Genomic DNA, 20610 nt, shown 5'->3' with positions numbered 1-20610 from the left:
ACAAATGTTGTGGAAATTTGATAAAAGAAAAAAATTATCCGAAAATATTCAACCCTCGTGCTAGAAATTTTTGTTTTGTTTTGTTTTTGTTTTTGTTTTTTTGTTTTTAAATAATATCCTTTTCACACATACTCATGAATTCTATGTATGTCTACACATAATTTTTTGTTTGTTTGTTTGTTGTTTGTTTTGTTTTTGTTTTTGTTTTTGTTTTTGTTTTGTTTTGTTTTGTTTTGTTTTGTTTTGTTTTTTGGGATTAAAAGCATAATGTAATACATTTGTGGACATGTGTCATCGTTATTTTGGCTTAGATGTATGACATGAGAAATCCCGAATGGGATATGTGAAAGTTATATTCAACGCTTATAAAACAAGAATTCTTACATTTTCTTCTTTCTAAATTTACATGCTTTTAATTTACAGTTAAAATTGGTCCATTTTGATATAGGAGTTATAGTATATGATGCAGAGAAGGAACAAAGAATATGTAAATTTATAAGCTAATAGTAATATAATATTGTAATATAAATATAGAAAAATAAAGATGTAACCCTTAAAAAACTGATCTGCTGCAATTTAACTTATTTAATTCAATAAATCAAAAGTAATTTTAAAAGGATTATGTATTATTGATAATTAAAAATTATTAATCATTTAATTGCTTCCATTTTAATTCATAAACATTGTTAAACCGGGTCTATAATGTAACTATTTAAGTAGTCCAAACCAAATCATATTGATGAGCAAATTATACCATGAACCAGTTCAGTGTTCACTTTGCTTTGTAAATTTCAATTTAAAACAATATTTAAATTATGTAACTGCTGTTAAAATGGTTACATAAGAGTTTAATGAAATTTGAAACACAAACACAAGCCCTAGCAATAGATAGTTTATAATAAGGCTCCTTTATGCGATCAATCTAATAAAAACATCTAGATGCACCCTAAATGATTTAGCTATGCATTGTAAAGCAATAAATGGAAAAGTAAAATTATAACAGGATGAAAGCCATAAAAGCAATAACAAGAATTGAATGAATTGAAGGTACTTACAGCTTTAATTTGTAAGAAATTGAAGATTACAATGTTGAAACTATTTATGAAATGAAGATTAAAAGTCCTAATCTATACCAATTCTTAGTAGGAAGAAGTCAAAGGATGAAAAAGCTCTCCAAACTATATCTAGAAGTTCCTAAAATGACAAATAACTTTTTATTTAAAATAATTCTATGCGCTCCCCACCTCCCACCAAGCTTGTAATGGGAATAGTAATTGTTGTTTAATTTGTGCATCAATTTCAATTTCTAATTTTTTTTTTTAATCTAGACCAATGTCGCTAAAATAATTCACTTTGAACATTTTTATGTTGAGATCTGACCAAAACACTACGACCACACTTAATAGCCACAACCTTGTGGTTTGCAAAGGAGGCAACCACACCCATGAATATAATGGTGGATGTTGTGGTACTTGGTTACGTTCTTGCCCCAAACTCAACTTTTTTCCAATGTCTTGATGATTGTCCCTTCAAACATAGACACTCTAAAAAAATTAAGTAAAATATATTCGAAAATAGGTGAAATAATGTAGTTTCCTTATAGGATTGTAAATGCAGAACAAGCAAACACAATAACATTGATAATTAGAATGGAGTAGATGATGATAATACATTATCTTAGAATATGATAAACATATGGGATTTTAGTAACATACATAAAGAGGAATTATTGAAAAAACCAATACAAACTTTTTTCTATAAAACAAATGGAGGAAAGGTACATAGCTTCAAACAGAGTGCTTCATCCAAATGATGTGTAATGCTGCACTTATTATTCATTCCCAATTTGCACATAACCAATCTGTTTCAAGTATGTCAAATTCAGTCAAAAACTTGATCATCGATCCAATAAGCACGATACAAAATCAAAGGACGACTCTAACAATTTCATAGCTAGTTTAAAAGACATTTTCACCAAAATAAAATAATACACTAGCGGAGTAATTATACCTCTTGTCACTCATTCATTGAATCATGCATCTTGTGCGCCTAAGCTTTTGTTGTAGCCTGCCCAAATATATTTTCACTTTCACATAGAGCCAATCTTTGACATCATTCAAGAACTCATAGTAGGCCGTTCTCCATGAGTTTTTGAGCACCAAAGTGACCACAATTCCCCAAAAGCAAAGAGAGAACCCTAACACCATCGATATGTAAAACTCCCTGTCTAGAAAAGTATCACCTTCTTGGTAGTCATTGATTTTACGTTGGGGAGGAACATCTGGCGAACATTTGGGAAGTGGGTCCCCACATAGTCCAATATTTCCCGCATAGGAAGAAACATCAAAGCTTTGCAATTGAGTGCCAGTTGGGATTTTGCCCGACAAGAAGTTGTTCGACAAATCAAGAACATCAAGATAATTCAAACGAGCTAGGCCAATTGGAATTTCACCTGAGAGTTGATTTTGAGATAGATCAAGGACCTCTAAATGTTCAATTTGATAAATTGTCACAAAGATTGTTCCTGTCAAATGGTTATTTGAAAGGTTTAACAAAATTAATCCCTTGAGACCAGAAAGTTCCTCAGGAATATCTCCAATCAGTCGATTGCTTGAAAGATCAATAGCTTTTAGGAGTCCCAGTTGCTTCCTATATTCCCACTCTTGATTTTTCCACTGAATCAAAATATTGTCTATATAGTAATCATTTCCTGGTCGAAATGATGAACTATTTAGCATTAGATTTTGCATAGTACTTCCAACAGAACTGCTATTTTGCATCAGATAAGTAAAATTGTTGAAGCATGGTGGAATTTTCCCTGTCAATTCGTTTTTAGAAAGATCCAAGATTTGTATGCTTTTGAGATGGCAAATACTTAAAGGCACGTCCCCATAGAACTTGTTATGTCGAGGGCTAATAATGAGCAGATTTGTCAAAGATCCCCCAATCCATGATGGAATTCTTCCAGTAAACTTATTTCCTCCAAAATCAACAACACTCAGCGATGTGCAATTTTGAAGTGATAAAGGCAATTCCCCAGTAAGGTTGTTGTTACGCAAGTGCAATGACTCAAGTTCTATTAGGGAGCCTAAAGAGTTTGGAACCTTCCCTGAGAAACGATTATTTGCAAAGTTGAGAACATGCAAATCATCAACAAAACTCTTATTCCAACAATCAGGAATCTCACAAGAGAGTTGATTATATGAAAGATCAATAGAAGTAGCCGAGCTAATTGAGCATAAGAAGGAAATTGACCCAACAAACTTATTATTTGAGAGATGAAGTATAGAAGCTTCTTGAGGATTTATGAGTATCGGACCCCAAAATTTATTTGAACCCAAATCAACAATAGGAGGTAAGAAATGCGGCAATCTCCCACCAATGTTGTTGTATGACAAATTCAAGGACTGGTAACTCTTGGACATGTTCCAAAACCAATTGGGTATTTTATCGGAAATACCTCCAAAAGAAATATCAACTTCTAATACTTTGCTCTGAGTTTGTAACCATTTTGGAAATTGAGGCCCTACTTTGCACTTTGCCAAAGATAAAGATCTTAGTTGAAAAGGAGGACTCCAACTACTTCTCAAGTTGAAAGACAAGGCTACATTATTGGATAAATCCAAGAACTGAAGGTTGGTAAGGTTTGAAAAGTGGGCTTCAGTTACATCTCCTTCTAACAGGTTTGATGAGGCATACAATTCTTCAAGCTTTGATAGTTTCCTTATGGTTTTTGGTAAGCCCCCTTGTAGTTGATTTCCAGAGAGATCTAAGGAGGTTAAGGACGGAAAATGTGATAAATCAGGAAATTTTTCTGTAATTTGATTGTTGAATAAATCGAGACTCACAAGACCATATTTTTGTACAAAAACGTTGATGCCTTGAGAAAACCCTGTGATTTTGTTACTATATAAAGCTAAATCTTCAAGACTGGGAGGTAGTCCAAAACTAGGAAATGATCCATTCAACTGGTTTTCACCTGCTCGCAATTGTCTCAAGGATGGAAATTTTGTGCTGATATCGGCTGGGAGTTCACCATTGAGTTTATTCTCAGACAACTCTAAGCTTTGTAGTGAATTCCCTGCACCTCTTGATAACTTTTCAAAAAGCTCAACAATCGATTCGTTTAATTGATTATAATATATAGAGATCTCTCTCAAATGAGTTAGATTCCCAAAAGATTTCGGAATTCCATATGTGAAAGAATTAAAATCAAGATAAAGGTTCTCAAGAAGTGTCATGTCTCCAAATATGTCAGGGATGGGGCCTGCAAAGTTGTTGGATGATAGGTCAATGCTAGTGAGTTGTTTGCTAGCATTACGCAACAAACGGGATACTGAAGAATAAGTGAGATGGTTGTTAGAAAAATCAACAACGGAAAGAAACGAAGAAGAAGAATTCAATAAGAAAGGCAAAGTTTCTTGGAGTTCGCAATATTGCAATCGTATCTCCTCAAGAAAAGGCGGGAGGCGGACACTGGCTTTTAAATTATAAATTGGAACACCACCCAGATAAATGGATTTCAGAGACAAAAGAAGAGAGAGCCACTCAAAATTTTTTATTTCCAAATTGTTGTATCCTGCAATATTCAGAACTCGAAGACGGGTGAGGTTACCTAGCTGGGGAGGAATTGTACCAGTGAAACCCGTGTCGACAAGACTCAAGACATGTAATCTCTTAAAGGAATCAATGAATTCAGGGATAGGAGTCCCTTGAAAATCATTGTAACTGAGGTCCAGATAATTCAAATGCTTCAGTTCAAGTAGAGATGGACTAACCTTGTGGCCACTCAGTTGTTTACCAGCGTAATAACCATACTCATCATCTAAGGGGGCATGAAGATCAAGCATGGTTACATGACCAGTGCTGTTGTTGCAGTGAACACCCCACCAATTGCAACAATCATCATCACTTCCCCAAGAAGAGAGAAGGCCATAGTCATCCACAAGGCCTTGTTTGAAATCCAGAAGAGCAAGCCTCTCCCTCTCAATACACCTTATCGTGTTTTTGGCTTTATCTGGTTGTGCCAAAGCAGAAAACAAGCAAAGAAAAATTACAAGGTAAAACAAGGGGGGAAGTGTAGTAAACAACATTCTCATAGGTTGTACGTATGTTTTTGAGAGCATGATGATTTAGTAAGTTGTATGAAATCTTGTAGCGTATCCAATATACACACACACATATATAGACTTAGTGGGCTTCATGGAGTCATGGTTCATAATTCAAGTACGCTTAACGAAATATGAGTAGATTTTTAAATTAATAGTATGTAATATAATGTTGTAATATAAATATATATTTTGTTTCAATAGAAATTAATAAATAAATAGGCCTAAAAATAAACTTTGATATTTAACTTAACTGAATTATGCATATATTAATTTAAATTTATAACTATAAAAAATAATTAGAATTTAAACTCAAAAGCATTATAAAATGGGGTACAACTTCACTCTAAATATATAATCTAATATATTTTGAAGGTGGATCATTGATAAATGTTTTTTCTTGAAATACTCATGATTCTTTACAAGGTAATATATGCTCTATACTTTCTCAAATATTTTCTACCTAAAGAATCTAAGCCCCCATCACCAGGTTTGAACATATGACCACTTATTTGGAATGGTAACCAAGATGTCATCACACTATATAGTAGTTGACAATTGGCATGTTTATTTTTAGCATATTGAAGATTAATTTTTAATGTACTGAATGTTTTTTTTTTAGATAGTATATAAAAAATGAACCTTCAAAATATGAATATATAATATATTAAAAATAAATTTATATGCGAGTGGCATGTTTAATTTTGAAATATAGACTATGGTAAATAATGTAAGGCAATGATTGTTTTGCTTTGATGTATGACGGAAAAATCCTAATGGAATATTCAAAGCATATCAAACATTTAAATTTTAGGAAATTTTTGCTAGTAGAAATTTTCAAAGTAAAATAAGTAGTGGTTTAGGTACACTCCATAAATAAATTATCTTGAAATTAAAACTTGACTAAATGGTTTATTCACCGGAAGACTTCGACTTATATTGGATTAAGACCCAGGAAGACTTGACTTGATGGTGTTTTATTTATTTATTTTTTATTATATTTATTTTATTGGATGCTTGGAAGAATAAAAACAAACCAAAAGACTTGTGTTTTCCATTGAAGTCTTTGGCCCTGTTTGGTAAATGGCTATTGGCTGATTGGGTTGGCTGTTTGGGTTAGAATGTATGATTTGTTGATAATATTAACTTATTGTAGAAAGTTGTTTGATAAATTAGCTGTTAGCTGATAGTTGTTTGGTATAATTTCTTTTCTCAAAAAGCTAATTGAAAATGCTGCTTTGAGTAGCCTTTTGAATTTTAGCATTTTGGAGTTACAAAAAGCTTATTAACCAAACAACTAATAGTGGTCAAATAAGCCAAAATTGGTTGATAGGTTTGATTATTTACCAAACAGGGCCTTTGACTTATAAATATTGTGGAAATTTAGAAAAAAAGAAAACTTTTTAAGGTTGCTTTATTACTAATTGGAGAGTTTTACATGTTAGTTAATAATAAACAATGAATTTTATAAGTACTAAAAAAACAATGAATTTTATCAAATATATTTCTACAAACAACTAATATTATTGTTTGATCAATTAAAATAAGGGTCACACTTGTGTGAGATCGTCTTACGAATCCTTATTTGTGAAACGGGTCGGGTTGAATCAACATGCAAATGTCATACTTATATGCTCAAATGTAATACTAATCAGGAATAAATTTTTTTGTCATTTATAAGGGAAAATGTAATACTTTTGAAGAAAAATGTATGGTAATAATTTTACATTTTAATGTAAAAGTATTATATTTTCATCAAAAGTATTACATTTTTCATAAGAGTTAATTCAATTTTTAGTCCTTTTTTATTAGAACATCCACTTTTGGTCCTAGTATTATTGTGACATGACCATTTTCGGTCCTTTATCAACAAATCAGTTTAAATATCGTTAAATACAAGGACATTTCGGTCTTCAATTATGAATAATTTCAAAAAAATAAATATAAAAAACTACCGATTCAGCAAACTTTGTATAAAAAAGATTGAGATGTCTTTGTATTTAATGATATTTCAACGGTTTTGTTGCTGAAGGACTAAAATTGGTCATGCCACAATAATACTAGAACCAAATAAGGATGTTCTAATAAAAAAGGACTAAAAGTAGATTGTCACCTATAAATCTAGGACAAAATATGGAATTAACTCTTTTCCATAATAAGTAATGTCACCCTACTTATAAGAAAAAATATAATACTTTTGAGTAAAAATGTAATACTTTTAAATCGAAATGTAAAAGCATTACATTTACCATTATAAGTAACAATTTTTATTCTTGACTAATTAATATTACATTTGAGCATATAAGTATGACATTTATGCGTATAAGTATCACATTTTTACCTTGACTCGACCCGTCTCCCAGCAAGACAGTCTCACAGAAGTTTTTGCATTAAAATAAATATATTAATCCGCTATCACTAATTTCAATATAAAATCCTGACAATACATCCACTATTAGGACTCTCTGAGTTTGAGTCACGTTAGGACTAGCTATTCTACTCTACTTGAGACTCCCCTTGTATATATATCTCCTATTCCTCATCATTGTAATTGTTCAATTGAATCAATACAATATTCAGTTCTCATCTGGTATCAACTAGCCTAGGTTTATTTTCCAATGGCTAACAGCTCTGTTAATTCTTCCGAACGGACCGTTTCTGATGCAGCTATTTCTTCTGCGGTTTCTTCAGCAGCCGCTTCTCTGTCTGCTGCGCATCACTATGTTAGCATTAAGCTAACGAACAAGAATTTCTTGTTTTGGAGGACGCAGGTTATTCCGTTTCTTCGTGGGCATGAACTCATGGGTTTCGTTGATGGCACGAACTCTTGCCCTAATCGTTTTCTTCCCGTTTCTGAAGGCTCCTCCACTACTGCTGCTCTACCCAACCCGCTGCATGCTCCATGGGTGCGCCAAGATCAGGCGGTCCTTAGCATGTTAATCTCTTCACTTTCGTCGGAAGTCATGTACCTCGCAATTGGTTGCACTACGTCGCGTGATCTCTGGTTGGCGCTTGAGCAGGCTCTCGCCTCTTCCAGTCAAGCTCGGATTATGCATATTCTTGGACAGCTGCAAACAATACGCCAAGGTGATGCCTCCGCCGTCGACTACATTGCTCGTGCGCAAGTTATGGTGGAAGATCTAGCTCTTGCTGGCCGTGCGGTTCCTTTGGAGGATCAAAATATGTATATTTTCAGAGGTTTACGTCCAGAATATCACTTTGTCGTAGCCTCTTTGAATGTTCGAGGTCAGCCGGTGCGTCTTCCCGAACTCGCCGATCTCCTTGGCTCGCATGAGTTCGCTACCGGTGATAGCTATGGCGGTGTTCCAGCCCTTGCAGCTGCAGCTTTTGTTGGCCAGCGTGGTAATGGAGGTCGGTCGCGGTCTTGGCGAGGCGGATCGAATCGTCGCGGTGGGACTCCGTCGCGTGGCGGTGCTGCTTTCGTCGACCAACAGCAGCAGCAGGGCGGTGGTGTGCAGCGTGGACGTGGCTCGCATGGTGGTGGCAGGTCACGTGGGCGACGTGGTGGTAATTGGCAGCCTCAATGCCAATTATGTGGCAATTATGGCCATCTTGCACCAGCCTGTTTTTCTTTAATTAGCCGTGGACTCCAAGCTCATTTAACATATACTGAGGATGCGCCGAATCTTGTGTCTGACTCGCATCTTTGGATTCTAGACACTGGGGCGACAAATCACGCGACCCCTGATATTGCTGCGCTCTCTACATCTGAAGAGTACACTGGTGGTGATGCTCTTCGAGTTGGTGATGGTACAGGTTTGCTTATTAGTCATACTGGTCATGCTTCTTTTTCTACCCCGTCTAAAGTATTTAGGATGTTTGATATTTTACATGTTCCTGGTTTGTCTTCCTCTCTTTTATCTGTGCAACGCTTTGCAAAAGATAATAAAGTCTTTTTTGAGTTTCATCCATCCTTTTTTGTTGTGAAGGATATAGCAACCAAGGCAATTCTTCTTCGCGGCAATAGTTGCGGTGGTCTCTACACGCTGCCCATTCCGAAAAACAGTCCCCGTGCATTTATCTCGTCCCGTGCTTCCTCTTCCGTATGGCATGATCGTTTGGGACATCCTCATCAACGAGTCTTAGATCGTATTCTTCCTTTTTGTTCTGTTAGTGGTTCTAGTCGCAATAATCGTTATACTTCTTCTTTGTGTTATGCGTGTCAATTGGGCAAGTCTGCTCGTTTCCCTTTGCCACGTGTACACTCTGTTAGTTCGAATATTCTTGATTTGATTTATACTGATATTTGGGGACCAGCTCCTGTTTTGTCTTCTTCTGGTTATCGTTATTTTGTTCTTTTTGTTGATGACCATTCTCGTTACACGTGGTATTATCCTATGAAATTGAAGTCTGACTTGTATGCCATTTTTGACAAGTTTCGTGCCTTAGTTGAACGGTCATTTAATCGCAAAATTAAGGCTATTCAGTCTGACATAGGAGCTGAATACAAAAAGTTACATATTGTTCTTCTTCAGTTAGGGATTAATCATAGACAATCATGTGCCAACACTCATGAACAGAATGGTCGTGTTGAGAGGAAGCACATGCATATTGTCGAAACGGGTCTTACTCTTATGGCTCGTGCGTCTGTTCCATCTCGTTTTTGGGACTTTGCTTTTGAAACTGCTGTTTACTTGATTAATAGAATGCCATCTAGTGTTTTGCAGAATTCCAGTCCTCATTTATTGTTGCATAAATCTTCTCCCTCATACTCTTTTCTTCGTGTGTTTGGTTGTCTTTGTTATCCTCACTTGCGTCCTTATAATCGTCACAAAATGTCATATCGGTCATCTCCTTGTGTCTTCTTAGGTTATCCTGAGTCTTTTAGGGGGTACAGATGCATGGACTTAACGACTAATAAGATTTATATCTGCAGACATGTACACTTTGACGAGAATGTGTTTCCCTTTGTTAGTAGGGTTGCTGTGTCATCTCCTCCCTCTGTGCAGAATCCGTGGGCTGAATCGGTTTTACAGGTATTGTCATCTTCTCTTGCTGATTCTGCTGAGGCTGATTCTCCTGTCACCACCACTGCTGCTCCTACTCGTCAAAGAGGACGACCCCGTGGCAAGTCCACACGTCCGACTGTTCGCTCCCATGCAATGGCTACGAGGAGTCGGTCTGTGGCTCCACTTTTGGCTCTCTCTGCTCAGGCCTGTCCTACCGAGCCCACTTGCTACACTCAGGCAGTTAAATTTTCTGAATGGCGAGAGGCAATGGATCTAGAGTTCAATGCGCTTTTGCACAATCAGACTTGGGTTCTAGTTCCTCCTCGCCCAAGTATGAATGTGATTGGGTGTAAGTGGGTTTTTCGTACTAAACGTAAAGCTGATGGTTCAATAGAGAGGCATAAGGCGAGACTTGTGGCGAAAGGGTTTAATCAAGTTCCTGGTCAGGACTTTTTTGACACCTTTAGTCCGGTTGTGAAACCCACTACAGTCAGATTGCTTTTGAGTTTGGCTATTTCCTCAGGTTGGGTGGTTAGGCAGCTTGACGTACACAATGCATTTTTGAATGGTGATTTGGCTGAGACTGTTTATATGCGTCAACCACCCGGGTATGCTGATGCTCAATTGCCTGATCACGTTTGTCTGTTGAAGCGTTCCTTATATGGCTTAAAGCAAGCTCCACGAGCTTGGTTTAATCGGCTGCATACTTTTTTACTCTCTGTTGGGTTTATAGCTTCAAAGACTGATGTGTCATTATTCTATTACTCTCGTGGTTCTGCATGTGTGTATCTTTTAGTATATGTTGATGACATTTTGGTAATGGGGACTGATGAGCTACTAGTGTCTGATTTACTCTCTAAACTGTCTACTGCTTTCAAAATTAGAGATCTTGGTGAACCCGGTTTCTTTCTTGGAATTGAGCTAGTCAAAACTAGCAATGGTGTTATTCTTTCTCAGCAGCGGTACATGTCATACATCTTGAAACGGGCTAGAATGACTTATTGTAAACCTCTCGCAACTCCTATTTCTGCATCGAAAACTCCATTGCTTAATTCAGATTCATATGAAGATCCAACGAAATACAGGAGTTTGGCTGGTGCTCTCCAGTATCTCACAATTACACGGCCAGACTTATCCTTTGCGGTCAATCAATTGTGTCAACATATGCATGCTACAACATTGTCTCATTGGGAGCAGCTAAAACGAGTGCTCAGGTATGTCAAAGGCACCCTCTCATTCGGCTTGCGTGTAACTCAGTCAAATTCTAGAGAGCTTCATGCTTTCTCTGATTCTGACTGGGCTGGTTGTCCTGAGGACCGTAAATCTACTAGTGGGTATGCAGTGTTTCTTGGCACCAATCTTATCTCTTGGGTGTGCAAGAAACAGAAGACAGTTGCAAGATCATCCACGGAAGCTGAGTATAAAGCCTTGGCTGATGTTTGTGCTGAGGTAATATGGATCATGTCCTTGCTGCGTGAGATCAAAATTGATGGCATCCCTACTCCCAAATTATGGTGTGACAACCTTGGTGCTACTTATATGTGTGCGAATCCAATTTTTCATGCAAGAACTAAGCACGTGGAGATTGACTACCACTTTGTTAGAGATAGGGTTGCCAATGGAGATATTCAGGTTAACTTTATTTCCACAAAAGATCAATTAGCTTATATCTTTACAAAAGCTTTGCCTAGTCCTAGATTTTCTTTTCTTAGGGACAAGCTTCAGGTTAGTAGTTTACCCTGTGCTTGAGGGGGAGTATTAGGACTCTCTGAGTTTGAGTCACGTTAGGACTAACTATTCTACTCTACCTGAGACTCCCATTTATATATATCTCCTATTCCTCATCATTGTAATTGTTCAATTGAATCAAATACAATATTCAGTTCTCATCTCCACCACTGGGTAAACTTTGAACGCAAAATTAAGAGGAAAAATGAAAAGAAAAATCCGATCCCCATTTTAATAATTAAAAAAGATGCATGATGAATGGATTAGCTTGCAATTGCTGACTCTAATTTTTTACCATTGACCAATTATATGCTTTCGACAATGATGTTACTAGAGAGTTGCCCGGGAAAGAGGGCCTGGAAATTAGGAAATTTCATGGAAGAGGAAGAAAAAAGCATGAGCACGGCATGCAGAATAGTAATATTTATATTTATGGCCCTTTCCGCCGCCGCCATCGTCATCATCATTTATTAAATATCTTATGGGTTACACTTGTGTGAGATCGTCTCACGGATCCTTATTCGTGAGACGAGTTGGATCGGGTCAAAACACCATGTAAATGTCATACTTATATGTGCAAATGTCATACTTATATGCACAAATATAACACTAATCAATAATACAATTTTTGTTACTTATAAGAGAAAAATTAATACATTTTTCATAATAAGTAATGTTGACATATGCCCCTTACTTATAAGGGCAAATATAATACTTTTGAGGGAAAATGTAATACTTTTAAATCGAAATGTAAAAGTATTGTATTTTCCCTTAAAAGTATTACATTTACCTTTATAAGTAACAAAAATTTTATTATTGATTAATATTGCATTTGAGCATATAAGTATGACATTTGTGCATATAAGTGTTACATTTGCATCTTGACCCGACCCGACCCGTCTCATGGTGAGACGGTCTCACACAAGTTTTTGTCATATCTTATCTATTCACATTATTTAAAATTTTTGAATTAAATAATCTAATTTATATTATATTTTATAATTTAAGTATAATTATTTTGCATATAATTTACAATTTTATTATAATTATTGATATTATAAAAAAAAACAAATAAAAAGCATCCTGGAAAAATAAATGAAAGAAAAAAAATGGTGCATTGGAAGGTAGTGTCTTCTGAAAATTGCAATTGCAGACCAAACATAGTACTCCCTCTGTCCCATTTTACATGTCTTGTTTACTATTCATTGGTCAAACCAACTCTTTCTTCATTGCTTATTTTCTTTAGTAATTTTTAATTATTTTTAAATTTAATTTTTTGTGTTTAATAGTACTTTTAATGTCGTTTCTAAATATATAAATTTTATATACTAATACTAAATTTAATATTATGAAAAATTGAATTAAAAATAACTCCAGTCAAGCCTCGTTAACCGAATCTAACAAACAAAATGGGTCGGAGGTAGTAATTATTATATGTACTTCAAATGATGACATACATAAGACTGACTTGTTACATTGGAAAAACAAAAACACGTTTTTCTCTCCAAAGAAGGTGAAGGAAACACACAGAGATCTTCAAACAGATCAGAGTACTCCATCCACTTCCTTTAATTCTCTGCTGCGATATGATGCACCTATTATTCATTCTCGGCCTATCTGAACACATTCCCATTCAAAGTCAAGACAAATTAAGGATTGGTCATAAGTATATGCAAGTGATGGCCCATTTTAAAGAGCTATTATTACAATGAAAATAGACCAAGATGAAATATTCCGTAATATACTAACAATACATATGGTTGATGAAATAAATTTTGAGGGAATAGTATAAACAAAGAACAGAATAGCAGCGCAATTCAATTGTTTGATTCGTGCATGGAATAGATTTAGAAAATGTATTATAGTCGGTTAAATTAAGGAATTGAATAGAAATGCAATAAACATTAAAAAAAAAACCCTTGATTGATATAATAATAATAATAATAATAATAATAATCCGTAGTACATAACAATAAATTAGATATTACCAAATTAAGTTAGTATTATAAACTCATGAATATCTTAATACCAGGGTCTTCCTTAGAATAGTTATTCCCTTGCAAGGGAAATAGATCATTCTCGGGAATACATTTTTTTTAGAATAAAATGACTTACCAAATGACCGATTAGGTCTATTCTTGAAATGCTATTTCATTCCCAACCTATTTCGTAAACCAAACATGTTGTAATAATATATCAAAGTAATATAATTCTACCTCTTATCATCATATGCGTCTAACCTTTCGTTGTAGCCTAGCCAAATATATCTTCACTTTCACATAGACCCAATCTTTGACATCATTGAAGAATCCATAGTAGGTTGATCTCCATGAGTCTTTAAGCATCAAGGTGACCATAAATCCATAATTCCCCAAAAGCTACGAGAGAATCTGAGCACCATAGGCATGTAAAACCCTTGATAAAAAAAATCATAACCTTCTTGATAGTCATTGATTTTGCTATGTGGAGGAACATTTGGAAAGTGGGTCCCACATAATCCAATATTTCTGGCATAGTCATTGATTTTGCTATGTGGAGGAACATTTGGAAAGTGGGTCCCACATAATCCAATATTTCTGGCATAGGAAGAAGCATTGAAAGTTTGCAATTGTGTGCTAATTGCGATTTTTGGCATAGGAAGAAGCATTGAAAGTTTGCAATTGTGTGTCGATTGTGATTTCTGTCATAGAAAGAAGCATTGAAAGTTTGCAATTGTGTGCCAAGTGGGTCCCCACACAATCAAAGATTGTATTATTATAGCATATTTATGAGCTCTACAAAATAATTGACTCGAAGATTGATATCATCTTATTCAAGGATTGCATTCTACTCCTTCCAATCGTGTGAGATTTACAAAATTATACATATAGATAATATTTCTATCACAAGTATATGTATCAAACATAATTTAATAAGCTAGATAGCATGCAATTATTAATCCAATAACCATAAAAGACACGATTGAATAAAAAAACAATTATATTAAGGCAATAAAACAATTAGGAGCGCAGCAATGTCTTCTTCTATTTTTTTGAAAGGATTAGGAACAATGTCTTAGCATAGGTAAATTCAAGTATTGCAAATTTATTAGCTTCTGTTATAATTTAATCTGAACTGGACTATAATGCACATGGGCCAAACCACACTAAAAGATATTTTATCAATGTGGGACTCTTAACACTCCCCCTCAAGTGGACAACCGGGCCATTTTGAATCTACGCCACCAAAGTGGACCGAACAAGCGGGCTTACAACACCCATACGAAAGCTTGGACGCCACCAATACCCATAACCGGGTGTACACAAAGTGGACCGAACAGGCTCTGATACCGTTATCAGAGAACTGGACTATAATGCACATGGGCCAAACCACACTAAAAGATTGAATTCAACCAATTAGCTAGTCTAACCCATAGCCTTATAAACCCTCAATGTGGGACTCTTAACAGCTTCTAGAAACAAAAACAAAAAAGATAAAATAAACAATAAAGAAATTTATGAATATAGAAACCCCTTTTACTTCACAAAGAAATATTGATTACAAGCCTTCATGAGATGTTAAGTTTCTTTCATAAGAGTGGTTAAAACCCCCAAAAGTTCTTCAGCCGTTTCCTTGAAGTGTTAGGTCAAAACGCCACTTAAATAGAGATTTGCGACCATTGGCATGCCGCATACATGGCCGTGGCGTGTCAAAAGGTGCGTTACAATATGTTGCGTCAAGTGGCATTGGCCTTGTCTCTCAGCGTGTCGATTTTTGCCTTATTCTTTCTCCATATTTTAGTATGAATATCTCAAATTCTCAACACTTTGAACATAAAAAGTTGTAGAGATTCATCTTAGCTTTCCATGAACACTCTAATCATCACAATTAAACTTTGTATGAAAGAGATATGATCAAAATGCTATCAGCATGTTGCAAGGTCGTGTCCATGCGCATGTTGAAATTTGTCCGGCCACCATTTTGACCCTAATTTGTCCCAAATCTTCAAAAACTATGAACATAAAAGTCATTAGAGATTGTCTTAGTTTTTCATGAACACTTAAATCACTTTAATTGAATACTGAGATATAGGACCAAAATACTTACGGCATCTCACAAATTGCATATTTTGTCATTTTTGCATAGAAATTCTTAAAAACAAATATTATTGAATTAAAGAATATATTCAATAACTAAACAAGATACATGCAAAATCATCATAAATATGATATTAGAAATAATTGTAATTAGTAAGCACTTATCATTATTCCATTGGCTGGTCTCCACCCTCTCTTGTCCATGAACTATGTTGGTGTGTCACATTCTTGGTTTATGTGACTTGCCTGCTGCTTTAATTTCTTTACCAAGATCGAAAAAAAAATACAAAATACAAGAAAAAATAAAGTAGAAGAAAAAAGACGTGCTTGAAAGATGGAAAGTTAAAGATGATGATAAAATATATATTCTATGAGAATGCGAAAAATAGATAGTATTTTAGTAACATAAATAGGATTTATTGAAAATATAAATACAAACTTTTGTGAGTTCCTCTAAATCAAATGCAAGAAACAGACATCTTCAAACAGAATGAGTGCTCCATACAAATTCTTCATTCCCAATTTGCACATAATCAATCTGTGTAAATTATATCAGATTAATGGCGGCAAAAACATGATCAATTTGTACGATACAAAATTAAAAAGGCAAGTCTAAAAGATATTGTTTCACCAAAAAGAGACCAAAAATGAAATAATACAGTAGTGGGGGTAATTATACCTTTTATTGCTTCATCAAATCATCATATGCGCCTAAGCTTTCTTTGCGTCCTGACCAAATAGATCTTCATTCTCACATATAGCCAATCTTTGACATCATTCAAGAACTCATAGTATGCAATTCTCCAAGAGTCTTTGAGCATCAAAGTGACTACAATTCCCCAAAAGCAGAGAGAGAACCCTAACACCATGGATATATAAAACCCTCGATCCAGAAAATTATCACCTTCTTGAAAGTCATTGTTTTTGTTTTGTGGAGGAATATATGCAGAGCATTTGGAAAGTGGGTCCCCACACAATCCAATATTTTCGGCATAGGAAGAAGCATTGAAACTTTGCAACTGAGTGCCAGATGGGATTTTGCCGGATAAAAAGTTGTTCGACAAGTCAAGAACATCAAGATAATTCAGACGAGCAAGACCTATTGGAATTTCACCGGATAATTGATTCCTAGACAGATCAAGGACTTCCAAATTTTCCATCTGATAGATTGTTGAAAATATTTTTCCAATCAAATGATTTTTTGAAAGGTTCAAGGAAATTAATCCTTTGAGAGAAGAAAGTTCCCTAGGAATATGTCCAATCAATTGATTGCTTGAAAGGTCAATACTTTTTAAGAGTCCCAATTGCTTTCTATATTCTCTATCTTGATTTTTCCACTGAATCAAAATATTGTCTATATAGGAATTAAGTCTTCCACCTGAGGTATTATTAAGATATCTTATAGCATTTCCAATTGATCTACTATTTTTCATCATAAAAGTGAAATTGTAGAAGCAATGTGGAATTTCCCCAGTCAGTATGTTTTCAGAAAGATCCAAGATCTGGATGCTATGAAGATGACAAATACTTGAAGGCACTTTCCCATAAAACTTGTTATGCCGAAGACTAACAATAAGCAAATTTGTCAAAGATTCTCCAATCCATGGTGGAATTTTACCCACAAACTCATTTCCACCAAAATCCATAACCCTCAGTGATGTGCAATTTTGCAATGAGGAAGGTAATTCCCCACTAAATTTGTTATTTCGCAAGTGCAACGATTGAAGAAAATATAGAGAGCCTAAAGAGTGTGGAACCTTCCCAGAAAAATTATTATTTGCAAGGTTAAGAACAACTAAATCAAAAGCACTATTATTCCAACAATCAGGAATCTCCCCAGAGAGTTGATTATATGAAAGGTCAATAGAAGTAGTAAGAGATTGAATAAATGAACACAAGAAATAAATTGACCCAACAAACTTATTATTTGACAAATGAAGTATAGAAATATCTTTGGGATTTATGGATATTGGGCCCCAAAAATTATTAGAACTCAAATCAACAACTTTAAAAGAATGGGACTCATTTAGTAAATAAGGCAATCCCCCACCAATCTTATTGTATGACAAATTCAAGTACTTGTAACCCTGGGAGAAGTTCCAAAACCAATTGGGTATTATATCAAAAATATCACTTGAAGAAATATCAAGATCAACTATATTATTCTGAGTGTGCAGCCATTTTGGAAATTGAGGTCCTATTTTACAGTTTGCTAATAATAAGAGGGAAAGTTGAATAGGAGGAACCCAATTACTACTCATGTTGAAAGACAAGGCTACATTAAAGGACAAATCCAACTCTTGAAGTTCGGTAAGGTTTGAAAAGTGGGCTTCAGTTACAACTCCTTCCAATGAGTTTGATGAGGCATACAACCTATTAAGCTTTGATAGCTTGCCTATAGTTTCTGGTAAGTCCCCTTGTAATTGATTTTCAGAAAGATCTAACACTCTTAAGGACAAAGCATGTGATAGATTGGGAATTTGTCCTGTAATTTGATTTACATGGAGATGTAACTCTCTTAAAGACAAAATATGTGATATATCAGGAATTTGTCCTGTAATTTGATTGTGAGAGAGATCTAGCACTCTTAAAAACAAGACATGTGATAGGCAGGGAATTTGTCCTGTAATTTGATTTCTAGAGAGATATAACTCTCTTAAGGACAAAGCATGTGATATATCAGGAATTTGTCCTGTAATTTGATTTGTAGAGAGATCTAGCACTTTTAAGGACAAAGCATGTGATAGATCAGGAATTTGTCCTATAATTTTGTTGTTGGACAAATCTAAATATTCCAGACTTGAAGGTAATCGGAAGTTTGATCCATTTAGCTGATTATTTGTTGCGCGCAATTCTCTCAAAGATGTAAATCTGGTGTTGATATCTGCAGGGAGTTCACCAGTGAATTTACTCCCAGATAAGTCTAAGATTTGTAGAGATTTCCCTGCATCCTTGAGCAACTTTGGGAAAAGTTCAGCAATTGATTCATTTAATTGATTATCACACATAGATAAAATTCGTAGATGAGTTAAATTCCAAAAAGATTTTGGAATTCGATCCGTGATAATAGAATCCAGATAAAGGCTCTTAAGAAATTCCATGTCTCCAAATGCATGATCAGGAATGGTATCTGCAAAGTAATTTCCTGACAGGTCGATGCTAGTGAGTTTTTTGCTTGCATTGCGCAGCAAGTGGAATACCGAAGAAGTACTCATATAGTTGTAAGAAAAATCGACGGAGAGAAATGGAGAAGAAGAATTAAGTGAGAATGGCAAAGATCCATGGAGTTTGCATAATGACAACCGTAATTCCTCAAGGAAAGGAGGGAGGGTGACACTGGATTTTGATGACTCAATTAAATCAATGTCAACACCAGTGAGATAAAAGGATCTCAGAGAAGAAAGAAGAGAGAGCCACTCAAGATTTTTTATCTTCAAATTCAAATTAAAATAATCTTCATAAATATTTAGAACTCGAAGATTAGTAAGGTTCCCAAGCTGTGGAGGAATTGTACCAGCGAACCTGGTATTCATAATTCTCAGGACACGTAATCTCTTAAAGGAACCAATGAATTCGGGGAAACGATTCCCTTGAAAATCATTGTAACTGAGGTCCAGATAATTCAAATGCTTCAGGGCAAGTAGAGATGGGCTAACCTTGTGGGCGCTCAGTTGTTCAACTGGATCACCATAATCATCTAAGTGGGCATGAAGATCAAGCTTGGTTACATGACCAGTGCTGTTGTTGCAGTGAACACCCCACCAATTGCAACATTCATCACTTCCCCAAGAAGAGAGAAGGCCATAGTCATCCACAAGGCCTTGTTTGAAATCCAGAAGAGCAAGCCTCTCCCTCTCAATACACCTTATCATGTTGTTTTTGGCTGCAACTCTTTGTGTGAAAGCAGAAGAAGACAAGCAAACAAAAACGAAAAGGTAAAGAAAGGGGGGAAGTAGCGTAGTAGTAGTAGTAGTAAACAACATTCTCATAGGTTGTAGGAATAATATTGTTTTTGAGAGCATGATGGATTGATGGATAGATGCTTTATGAAATCTTGCAATGGGAGGGAGAATAACCAAACTAACTCTAATATATATACTGTAATTTCCAGAGCATTTTGTTGGATTCAAGGACAGCTCATTAATGAAAACGAGTGGATTTATAAATTAATTAGTAAATCTCTATGTTTAATTTAATACAGTTTTTTAATTTGAATTTAATTAATAAAATAATTTATAATATTTTTAAAACTAATTAAATAAGTCTACATTCACAAATCTTGAATTTTTTTTCTTTAAATTTTCAACAATAATGATGTTTTAAGAGTTTGGTTAGAGGTGGTGGCCGGGACGAGAGGAGTGTTTGGAAATTAGAAAATTTCATGGAAAGAGGATGAATACGTACTATAGATAAATAGCAGACAAAGACTTGTCTCAGTAAACATTTTTTTATTTAGTTCCAAGAATTATTCATTATAAAGCGAAATTTGATGCAAAGTACCGCACATAATTTATTATAATAAGAAAGTGTTGCCCTGTCAGTTGTTAACTGTTAGCTGATTTGATTAGAAGGTATAACTACTTGATTACATTAGCTGATTGTTAGGGACTCAGGGCCAGATTTTAGGACGTGCAAAATGTGAAACAGCACAGGACTCCAAAATTTTGGGGCCCCCTAGTCTAGCCCTAACCTAATAGTTAGTATATGTATTTGTGATTATATTGGCCC

General features: G+C 35.1%; 2 protein-coding genes across 2 annotated transcripts; both read right to left on the bottom strand.

Annotated features, from left to right (window-relative positions):
* Positions 1-1659: 1659 nt before the first annotated feature.
* LOC116029176 (receptor-like protein EIX2) lies at positions 1660-5093 on the bottom strand. The gene is made up of 2 exons (XM_031271082.1): positions 2011-5093; positions 1660-1861 (listed from the first exon to the last, which is right to left on the bottom strand). The coding sequence occupies exon 1, from the start codon at positions 5091-5093 to the stop codon at positions 2025-2027; it is 3069 nt and encodes a 1022-aa protein (XP_031126942.1). The 3' UTR covers positions 1660-1861; positions 2011-2024.
* An 11126-nt stretch (positions 5094-16219) lies between these two features.
* LOC116030531 (receptor-like protein EIX1) lies at positions 16220-19906 on the bottom strand. Its single transcript, XM_031272808.1, has 2 exons — positions 16562-19906; positions 16220-16420 (listed from the first exon to the last, which is right to left on the bottom strand). Exon 1 carries the CDS (start codon positions 19902-19904, stop codon positions 16584-16586), a length of 3321 nt encoding a protein of 1106 aa, XP_031128668.1. The 5' UTR covers positions 19905-19906; the 3' UTR covers positions 16220-16420; positions 16562-16583.
* Between the last annotated feature and the right edge of the window lie 704 nt (positions 19907-20610).

Source organism: Ipomoea triloba, chromosome 9 (genome assembly GCF_003576645.1).
Source record: "Ipomoea triloba cultivar NCNSP0323 chromosome 9, ASM357664v1".
In the NCBI taxonomy this organism is placed as follows: domain Eukaryota; kingdom Viridiplantae; phylum Streptophyta; class Magnoliopsida; order Solanales; family Convolvulaceae; genus Ipomoea; species Ipomoea triloba.
This window is presented reverse-complemented; position numbering and strand designations above follow the sequence as displayed.

Bases quoted from the DNA above. Each gene is read 5' to 3' on its own strand.
- LOC116030531 (XM_031272808.1), bottom strand. From the start codon at position 19,904: ATGCTCTCAAAAACAATATTATTCCTACAACCTATGAGAATGTTGTTT.
- LOC116029176 (XM_031271082.1), bottom strand. From the start codon at position 5,093: ATGTTGTTTACTACACTTCCCCCCTTGTTTTACCTTGTAATTTTTCTT.